The sequence below is a fragment of the Mirounga leonina genome, unplaced genomic scaffold (assembly GCF_011800145.1).
Source record: "Mirounga leonina isolate KUSES-001 unplaced genomic scaffold, KU_Mleo_1.0 Mir_129, whole genome shotgun sequence".
In the NCBI taxonomy this organism is placed as follows: domain Eukaryota; kingdom Metazoa; phylum Chordata; class Mammalia; order Carnivora; family Phocidae; genus Mirounga; species Mirounga leonina.
Window position 1 is genome coordinate 22546509 of NW_023270323.1, and position 11125 is coordinate 22557633.

The following is an 11125-nucleotide window of genomic DNA, read 5'->3' on the forward strand; positions in this document are numbered from 1 at the left end:
AATAGCTCTTTTAAGTGACAGATGGTGACATATCAAATAACCAAGGAGCAATACGAGATCAGAAAGCCATCATTTAGTGTTGCTTCCATGAGCTTGTTTATTTCTCTGTATTTTCCAGGAAATAAACTGTAACCATCCTAACCTATGGTTACTAGAACAAAATGTAGTTATTTAATTATCTAAAGCAAAGTAGTAAATAAATCACTACTTTTCTTGGGTATTAAAATACTCCTTTATAAAATAGTAAAATAACAACAAATAAAATCTACCCAAGATCAGCAGTATATTTAATTTGTATACTTGGCATCTCGCTTCTGCATCTAGGTTCCAATCTCATTTTCAACCACAACTTTAATTAGGGCTGCAGTGCACTGTTTTATGATCTATAAAGATAAAAAAAAAAAGCCTAATACAATCATTAGCAATTCAGATTTCTCTGCAGGTCCTACCATAGCTTAATTGCTGTGTATTTTAGGGCCTCACTTGGAGATTTTGAGTTTGAATTAGTACAACAGAAATGAAACCCAAGGGAACCAGCACAAATTATATATCCAATAAAACCAATTACTAGTACTAGGGAGCCTTTTGAAGTAAATAAATTTTTTGAAAGTGAATGAATACTTAGGAGTGTTAAGTTTAGGAATTTTAAAAACATTTCATTTCACATCCCAAACACTACACTTCTACCCTAAAGTTATTTTATCAGAAATTATACTTTTGTAAACAAAACCTAAAAGCAAGTTCTTCTCATTTTGCATAATTCTGTTATTCAATTTTGCAATTCATCTCTTTCAGGTCCCTAACCTGTAAATTAGAACATCAGTAGCTACCTAAACAACATTCATGCTTTTTTCAGGATCTTAGATGCTAAGTTTTGTACCACAAGAACCCTTGGACAGCTTCTCAGAACAATCTTTGGAATGTTTAATACAAAATACACAGGATTACAAGGAAACCACTTTTTTTGAACTAGGGCTATCACTTTTGTTTTTAAAGCATTAAAGAACAGCATCTAGTGGCAGGTCTAATAACTACATAATGATGAGTATATATGATGTTTTGAATCTCTGCATCAACTGTAATATTTAAGTATATGAGGTTTTACTGGCAATATCTCAAATACTGCTAATATTACCGTGCTTTGTTGCCAACATTTACAACTGAAGAAAATGCTAAATTTGTTAGAGGTTAGTGATCTCCCATCTAAGTTTATGGATCCCCTAAAATCGGTCCATAAAGTCTTAGGTTAAGAAATACTCTTCATGGGACGCCTGGGTGGCTCAGTCGGTTAAGGGTCTGCTTTCAGCTCAGGTCAGGATCCCAGGGTCCTGGGATTGAGTCCCACATCATGCTCCCTGCTCCGCGGGAAGCCTGCTTCTCCCTCTCCCACTCCCCCTGCTTGTGTTCCCTCTCTCACTGTGTCTCTGTCAAATAAATAAATAAAATCTTTAAAAAAAAAAAATACCCTTCATTAAGGGAAACTGACAAGAAAATTTTTAAGATTTATATGCAAAATTAGCTTTCTTTTGATTCACAAAAGTTCTACGAGATTTAATACATGTTTTCAAGAAAAGGAATAGTGAGATATGTCAATAATTATAAGTTGCTTATAGAGCAAAGCACTGGGTAGATCATTAAGGTTCAAACCTTGTCTTCACCATTTATTTACTGTTAGCCTGGGCAAGTTAGTTTTTCTAAGCCTCAATCACCCAATCTATTAGGAATAGTAATAGTCTACTTCAGCTGTTGTGAGGATAAAAGGATATACTTATGCAAAAAAATCTCAGCAAAGTGCTTAGCACAGAGTAAAGTTTCACTGAATACTAGTAAGAATTTATTTTTCAACAACACAACTGTATTAAAGGCAAGATGATATTCATTAGTCATTCATAAATAACCAAAGCAGGGAGGGGACATCTATTTTTTTTGAATTTTTTAAAATTTAAATTCAATTAATTAACGCATTATGTATTATTAGTTTCAGAGGTAGAGGTCAGTGACTCACTGGTCTTATATAATGCCCAGTGTTCGTTCATTACATCATGTGCCCTCCTTAATGCCCATCAACCAGTTACCCCATCGCTCCACCCCTCTCCCCTCCAGCAACCCTCAGTTCGTTTCCTATGATTAGGAGTCTCTTATGTTTTGTCTCCCTCTCTGATTTCTTCTTGTTTTATATGATCTCACTCATTTGTGGAATTTAAGAAACAAAACAGAGGATCATAGGGGAAAAGAGGGTCATCTATTTTAAACTATATATGCCCTAACTTTAGAATTATTAATCTTTAGTCTTTTGGTTCTAGGCACACTCTTTATTGTGAGTAATTACAGAAACCTACATAGATCATTGATCATTTTCATTCTGATCATTAAGTGAACAAACCCTGTTGGTATGATGTTGACAAGAACATGACCTAAATCTGAGAGTAAATTATTTCGTATGTTTTAAGAATTAGACACTGAATACCGAGATGGTTATGTAAGTTATGACCAATTGACTTAATGTAATATAATGCAACCAATAAAATATTAGTAAAAACAATAGCAACACAGAAAATGGACATGATGTAATGTTAAGTGGAGCAGCGTGGATAAGCATTCTTGGATAACACCCAACCCTGAGTTCTTTGACACTAATTTAGGTTTAGATTATGTTCCATTCTGACCACAAAATTTTTTATCTTCATTCTGACCACAAAGTTTTCTTTTAAGTACTTTTTATCTGGTCCAAATGGCACCCAATAGCAAATCTCATTTATTATTAATCATTAATTTATCCCACTCTGACAGTTCAATTTTCTCCCAAGTTCCAAGCTCTTTAAACCTCCCTCCACAACTTAATCATCTCCAACCCAAACTATTTTCAAACCTGCCATTAGGCTCCACAGAATTCCAGGAGAGTATGTTACCATGGAAAATTATGTGGCATTTTTGTTTTTTCCTGATGTTTTTAACCATCCAATCAAGGTATTAACATGAAAAGATAATATTTGAAAAACAAAGATTCAGGTCATAAAGAAACTGCTTAATTATTCCTAACACCATGACTGAGTAACAAGACCTGAGATTAATACTAGTCTTTTTTTTTTTGAATTTTATTGTTATGTTAATCACCATACATTACATCATTAGTTTTTGATGTAGTGTTCCATGATTCACTGTTTGCGTATAACACCCAGTGCTCCATACGTGCCCTCTTTAATACCCATCCCCAGACTAACCCATCCTCCCACCCCCCTCCCCTCTAGAACCCTGAGTTTCTCAAGAGTCCAGTCTCTCATGGTTCGTCTAATACTAGTCTTTTTTCATCTATTGACCCATTTTAATCAGAAAACTTGATTTTGGAGACATTACATTAGAACACATTATTTCTGAACAGCTGGGACACAGACATAAAACTCAGATATAGAAACACTAAATGGCAAAATATGTAGGTTCTAAATTTAAAATGACATTAAGAACTGCTTAGAAATCAACACTGTAGCCAGACAGCTATCTCATTAGATAGGTAAGGCACTAAGATAGGAAAACCACACTATCACATTTCCCAACAAAATATGATTTTGAGAAACTACTTTTGCTAGTCATTGGAACTAACTCTTATCTTGGTTGAAATCAGTCTATGAAAAATCAGCTTTAGTAATAGTCCTAACTGGAGTCTGGGTCCTTCAAGCTGCACATGAGGATAAAAGGATCTTTACATCAAATAATTCTGTTGCAGAGACAGAAATATTGAATGACTACTAGAGGGGAGAATTTGAATAAAAATGAACAGCCTTACTGATGAAATTTGGTCTTTTTTCAATTATAAAATTCAACTACTCCCTCTACAAGACATGAATAGTTAACGAACATAAATCAGTATTTTTTAATAGCTCCAGAATTGTAGTTTTTTGTTTTGTTTTTTTTAAATGCTGGTCTAGCTGCAAAAATTATAAAGCCATTGTCAATGAGACATAAAGAAAGGTGAGGTTTCCATCAAGAGCTGTAGGCCAGATACAAAATTTTACAAATACTAAAGGCATCATATCAGGAGCAAGGGACAAAAGAGAATCTGCCAAATTAACGACTTTGGGAATCACTTTGCAACAGGATAAACATGGAACAAACGCTTAGGATATCCATTTAATTACTGAAAATAAATTCAGGTAGGATGATCTAAAGCCGCATTTAGGAAGTCCCTGTTGTAGGATACCTGCAAATCTGCTTCGAGCACGGCATTAATGTACAAGGTGTGTAACATCCCCTCCAAATGGGAAATGCTGCTGCCTAGCTCCATACACTGAAAACAATGGGCCAAAGATTCATGTGATATTTATAATCCAGTGACCGTTTCATCTGTAAACTCACGCAAAAAGGCAAAAATAGTAAAAATTTAATCACTATAATTTTTTTTAATTTTTAACTTTTTGGCTATTTAGATAATTCGTTTCAAGAAACAATAAGCTGCAACAAATATAAGGGCTTATTTATTTGACAGTAAATATATTTTCTTCCAATTAATAAGATCTAATTTCTCATGAGGAAATTGACTCACTGTTAAATCTTAAAAATGAGAGAAAGCTTAAATGATACTTCAACATTTTATAATTTTCAAATTCTGCCAAAGATTATTTCTTGAAATTCCAATTAAATACTTCATTAAAGAAGTACTTACATGTTCCATTAGTACAGGTATCTAGTCAAAAATATGAAAAATAATCAAAAATGCTTTTTCGTTTTTCTTTAAGGCTCTGTGTAGCTCAGAAACTGACAATAAATCTGTTAATTTAAAACAGAGTTTATCAAACTCAAAAATAATTTTCAATAAAAATAATACTAAGGCTCAAATTTCAAGTCAACAGGAATGATGTCAGATTAAACCACATTCACTATGAAGAACTAGACAACTAATGTGTAACTACATTATTTAAAAAGATGACTGAGGATTGGGACAAGTGGGGAGGCAGACAGTGGCGACCTCTGGAAGATGGAATCTCTTCTCTCTGCTGGTCCTAGAAGAGAAAAGAGACACCAATAAGCATCAACACACTGTCCGAATTCCTCCCCACCCGAGACCCAACAGTCCACAGGTGTTTCTCAACCTGACAGCCAACTTCACCTTCATATGTGGTATTCAGTGCCGAGAGGATGTCAAGAACACCATCCTATCCTAACTTGATTAGCACTGCCGTAAGAAAATAAAAACTACCAAAAGTATTCTTTATTTTTATAGTCATAACCTATATCAAATGGGGCTGAAAGCAGCTGGGTTGAAAGTAATACTTCTTTATATTAAGAACAGCTTCCCAGGGACGCCTGGGTGGCTCAGTCGGTTAAGTGGCTGCCTTCAGCTCAGGTCATGATCCCAGGGTCCTGGGATGCAGTCCCGAGTCAGCCTCCCTGCCCAGAAGGAAGCCTGCTTCCCCGTCTGCCTGGCGCTACGCCCTGCTTGTTTGTCCACGCTCATGTTCTCTCTGACAAATAAATAAAATCTTTTTAAAAAAGTAGCTTTCCAAAACGGTTGCATTCATCTTTTAAATTATAAAGAGACCATTAAATACAACTTAAAAGATCTGAATTATCCCTTTGCTTGTGCCACGTGTGTATGAAGCAAGTGGCTACCAGGAAATGTTTGGGTTCTGTTGACTCCCATTCAAAGTATATGGAGAGGATGAGGTGATGGGTTCTTTACATCAAGCTGACAAAGGGAAATTCATGAACTTACACAATCTGGAAAAGGCTATCCTCACTCTGGAAAGAAGCCCTAAAACAACTGAAATTCAAAAAACAGAGTTACTATAGTACATTATACCTTTAATTCTGCAATTCAAACAGAATTTTACACAATCTGCTTTTCCTAGGTAGTACAGTTGGTTATTCCAAACCAACTGGCAAATTGTTTCAAACACCGAGAGCTTCATTAACCAGACTCAGAATCACTTATGGTCTCACATATCTTCGTGGAAGACCTAATCAACAGAAACTACATCTAAAGTAAACCCTATTGGAAATATGTATCTTTTTATTTTAGTCACTCAAGACTGAGAACTAAATATATGTATAAAATAGGAGCCAACCAATTTAAATTAAATAAGCAGTAGCTATGTTTCGGCATTACTGATTATTACTTTCTTCCAGGTACTTGTGCTGCTCACTGGTGATACAAAAAGATGAAAAAGACCGTCTCTGAGCGCGTAGAACTGCAGTGAACACGCGTTGCTGGAAGCCCTGAAAGTCTTGAAAACAGAACCTCTTCTGGACTCACTGGCTCTGGGTCAAGGGAATATATTTTTATATGCTTAGGTTTGAGTTTGCAACTCCAACAAGTAGATGGCGGAGAAGTGAAGAGTTCAGGGGTGCCACTGTGCAGAAGTTAAAACCATACCAAGTAACGTACTAGCCAGCGACGGGGTCCAAAGAGATGCAATGATTCTAAGACTGATTACTTCAACCTTAGATTGGAGAGGTTTGGGAAGAGCCATACAGAAAAAGACTGAGAAATCAAGATTAATATCTGATTTTGTGAAATCATTAAGAATTTTAGAGTTGGAAAAGAACTCAGCATTACCATCAACAAAGGAATTCAGAAACTCAAACACTAGTAAACCATCCAGACAATGCTCACTCCTTTGTTTACGAAATACAACAATAACCAAAACAAAAGCAACTACTTGAAACACGCAGACCACCTGTTTCCACCTCGCCTTTCCTGAGGGCCTCAAATGTCTTCCTAAACCACTCCACTGTACCTCCTGCAAAACAGGAATATTCTGGCGCCAGAGCCCAAAGCAGACCACATCCCGGCTGCCCGAATTGAGGTCGAGCGACCTGCCCGCAAGGCCAAGTTCGAAGCCAGGCAGGCCTCGCCCCCAGCCCCGCCACGCCGCGCGGCTGCCCTAGCCTCCGGCCCGACGCGGGAAAGCTCGGCAGGCGCCAGCGGCCCCCGCCCCGCCGGCCCTCCCGCAGCCGGCGGCTCCGCACGCGTCGGCACCCACACCCGAAAACAGCGAGCGTCTCGGGCGCTCGTACCTCACGCCGCTGCTCCGAAAGCCCCGGAACACGCGCCTGTCTGCTCCCGGAACCCCCGGCAGCACTGCGCTCCCGCCCCGCGCCAGCATGCGGCTCACACGGTCACCAAGAAGGTAGAAGCCGCGGGCCGGCACGGCCATGGCCGCTAATCGCTGGCTTCCGGGCGGAGGCTCCACCCCCCGCCGCTGCCGCCCTCGCAGCTCACACTGGGCTCCGCCCCCACCCGGCCGGGCCGGGGAGCCGGTCCCTCCCTCAGCCGGCTTTGGGCGCCATGCCGGGGCGGGGCCGGGAGCCAAGCTCAGGGCTGGGGCAGGGCCTACAGGACGCCGGGAAGCGGGGCCAGAAACCGAGCTCCGAGTCGGTCGGGGGCGGGGCCAAAGGAACTCCGGGACTGTTAGGGGGCGGGGCCAGGACCTAAGCCCTGGCTGAGCAAAGGATGGGGGATGGGGAGGAGGACGCCGGGGTGCGGGATGGGTTGCGTCCCTGAGACTGGCTGTTAGCGGTGTGATTTCTCACCCACCCGCTACACCTCTGATTTTCCTACAGTGAGGGCACAGGTAAGGTGTCTAAACTAATCAGTCCAAGCAGCATGCCTTTTTACCCTAGCCAGAAATGTCCTACCACCTCCGAGGCTACGTGGAATTGATTTAAAGCCAGAAGCATTTAACCGCTTCTTTGCTTCCTACTCCTTTAGTACCATCTTGGGATACCTGGGAGCTGGAGAGAGAAACAAAGGTGTGAGTGTGAGTGAACTTTAGGATTTCTTTTCTTTTCTTTTTTTTTAATTTTATTTATTTATTTGAGAGAGAGAGAGAAACAGCATGAGAGGGGGGAGGGTCAGAGGGAGAAGCAGGCTCCCCGCTGAGCAGGGAGCCCGATGCGGGACTCGATCCCGGGACTCCAGGATCATGACCTGAGCCGAAGGCAGCGGCTTAGCCGACTGAGCCACCCAGGCGCCCGAACTTTAGGATTTCTATGGCTCTACCTTATCTCCACTTCTGGAAGGAAAAAAAATGACCAATGTCTATTATTTTCCAGAGTTGATGACCAAGTTAACACAGCTTAGGAACCTGCATTGTGTGGTGAATTGACAACGAAGGAGGAAGCAAAATATCAACTCCGTCTGAAAAAGTAAAAGTCAGACTGACCATTCACTATGTTGGAATATGTTAAGAGACAAATTGAAGCATATTTTTTAAAATTAAGAGTTTCTTTGATCAAAAATCAATTTGAATCAGGCAGCAGCCAATCTAGCAGATTGAAAGGCTCTCTGAGGAGCTGTACAAAATGAAAGACTTTTCTGGGCAGAAGGGAGCAGGAACAAGAAAGTTACACTAGCAAAAAAGTAGGTTTGTTATTGCAAAGTTACTTTCCTTTAGGGGATGGCAGGGATCTATCAGTCACAATACCTAACTAGTGCTGATCAGGTGATTCCTGGTTGCTGGTTTAAGATGCCATATCTAGGACAAAGGAAACTAATGGGGAGGAAGAATTAGGGAGGTCCTTCTAGATAGACTTAAAATCAAATTGACATGAGACAGATTAACAGGAGAAAACCAAATTTAATACCTTATGTACAGGGAATCAGAATCAGATTTAATAGCGTACATATGGGGAATCCACACAGACCTGGAAATTCCAAAGACAGGTAACATGATGCTTATATGAGCTAAGGAGAGGGGTAGGGGTCTGAGGATACAAAGGGAGAGAGGCCACTAACAGGAAGGGGAAAGGAGATGTTTGGAAAACAAAGGTGCCCTATTATGCAGATAGTTTCTTAGGTAAAGAGGAATCTCTATTAATAGCTCTCTTCCTGGTAAAGCAGGCAGTTGGGGAAGTGAAAAACTTTTTCTGAATCTGCTGGGTTTGGATTGTTTTTAAGGCAAAATAATGTTCATGTCCAAGTGGCCCATCTTGGGGTGGCCTGTCCTTGGCCTCTACACTCATTAAGTCTCAGTTTGGTGAAGTGGGGCTTAGCATAAGCAACTCCATTTTGGACCTGTTATCTTGTTTTTTAACAAATAACAGACACAGATAAGAGACAGATAAAACCAGCTGCGGAGGGGAAGGGAAAGAATATTTCTCTCACCATCAGGCTGCAGCTGTGAGTTTCATCACAATCCCTTTGACCACCGCTTTCTTACTTAGCATCCTTGTTCTCTAAAATCATAACTGTCAGAAAATTTGATGTTTAAAATCAAATGAATAAGAATGAAACATCCTATTCTGCATGATCTAAGTCAATTTCAAACAAAGAAGCAGCCTTTATTTCCAACCTACCTAAAAAGCTTCAGATGAGGGATTTCTGAACACATTCCACATCTGTCTTACCTTTATCAATTCCAAGGAATAGGCCCCTGGGTCCACTTTGCAGTCCAACCTGATGTTGACCCCTTTACACACAGCTCTTTTCTGCTTTGAGCCTACCAAAATATTGCTTTATGTAAATTTCACTTAACCTCTACCCTTCCCCAAATCTTTATAATAACCTTATATCTCTCTAATTGATGAGACACTTCTGGGTTCCTCTGGTATGCAGTCTCATTACAAGGAACAAGTTATCCTAACATTCGTCTTGCTATAGGTTTGTCCCGGCAGTTGTAGTCTGGTTAGGCTAGGATAGAAGCCAGGAGTGATTATCCTACAGAAAGGATTCCAGCCCAGGAGTAGTTATCAGTCTAGCAACATATGCAGGATTCTGTGCTCTATATGGGGGAGGAAGGCATGCCCTTTAGTCCACTTCTTTTATATCCCCATTGTACCTAGCATAGCATTGAGCAAAGCTGAATGGGTGAATGGGGGCTCTCTGCTCAGTGGGAAGTCTCCTTCTCCCTCTGCCCCTTCCCCCACTCATGCTCAGGTGCGCGCTCTCTCTCTCTCAAATAAATAAGTCTTTAAAAAAATGTACAACCAGTTGCACCAAAAGCACTTATTACTAGTCAGTTCATTCCTCCTTATCTACAATTCCACTTCTTTCTTACATGAGCTGTCTATATGGCCGTAAGTCTGTCCCTTCCTCCAGCTGGCAAAATGATGTGGCAGAAATAAAGATTAGTAAACTTGAAAACACTAAAAACTATCAAAGGTGAAATGTGTTTTTTAAAAAAGGCTAAAAAATATAATAGTGCATCAGTGAGCCTTGGGACAACTTCAACGCACCAAATGTAACTGGAATTCCCCAAAGAGAAAGGATGGAGAACAAAAATCTTTTTAAAGAAATCACGGTAAAATATTTTCCAAATTTGGTGAAAAGTATAAACCTACAGGTCTAAGAAGCTCAGTGAACCCAAAGCAGAAGAAACATGAAGAAAACTTTACCAAATTATATCCTAATTTCATAATCAAATTGCTCAAAACCAGTGACAAAGTGAAAACAAATTTTTTAAAGCAGCCAGGAGGAGAAAAAAACACTTTAAGTACAGAGGAATGTAGATAAGAACAGCAGTTTCTCGATAGTTTAACACAGTATTAGAATATAAAACAATATACACAAATCCAAGTTAACAATATGCCCTGTAATAAGTTTTGAAATCAGAAAATGTGAGACCTCCGACTTTGTTCTTTTTTTTTTCCCCAAGATTATTTAGCTATTCAGGGTCCCTTGAGATTCCATATGAATTCGGGGATGGGTTTTTCTATTTCTGCAAAAAAAGGCCTTTAGGACTTTGATAGGCATTTCATTAAGTCTAGTAATGTAAACTGCTTTGGGTATATTGGCATCTTAGCAACACTAAGTCTTCTGAACCATGAACACAGGATGTCTTTCCATTTATCTGTGTCTTTAATTTCTTTAAGCAACATTTTGTAGTTTTCAGTGTACAAGTCCTCCTTGGTTAGGTTTATTACTATGTATTTCATATGAACTTTTTGGTGCCATTATAAATGAAATTATTTTCTTCATTTCCCTTCTGGACTGGTCATTTTTAGCAACTAGTTTCTTTGTCTCTGTCCAGGAGTCTCATGTCTTCTGTAAGTGTTCACCAAACTGTGGGAGGCTAACTTAGTAGGAAGTAGGTAGGGCAAAATTAACTCTCTCAGAAGCTCACAGATTATCATGATAAGAAATGAAAAGAGGGGATATCACTACAGATGATAAAGGCATTAAAATATTAAT

General features: G+C 39.6%; 1 protein-coding gene across 4 annotated transcripts in view; it reads right to left on the reverse strand.

Annotated features, from left to right (window-relative positions):
- MTHFD2L (methylenetetrahydrofolate dehydrogenase (NADP+ dependent) 2 like) overlaps window positions 1-7167 on the reverse strand; it is a 132240-nt gene extending 125073 nt beyond the window's left edge. Inside the window, exons 1-3 of one of the 4 annotated variants that reach the window (XM_035004804.1) lie at window positions 7012-7054; window positions 5708-5755; window positions 4905-4994 (exon numbers count right to left, since the gene is read on the reverse strand). Coding sequence is in view for 2 of the 4 variants with exons in the window: in XM_035004802.1 (XP_034860693.1) it covers window positions 7012-7151 (140 nt within the window). In the remaining 2 variants the exon portion in view is untranslated. Of the gene's footprint in view, window positions 1-4904; window positions 4995-5707; window positions 6985-7011 lie in introns of those variants that run through there. The other 3 variants (XM_035004803.1, XM_035004802.1, XM_035004805.1) reach the window with 3 other exon arrangements.
- Window positions 7168-11125: the final 3958 nt, after the last annotated feature.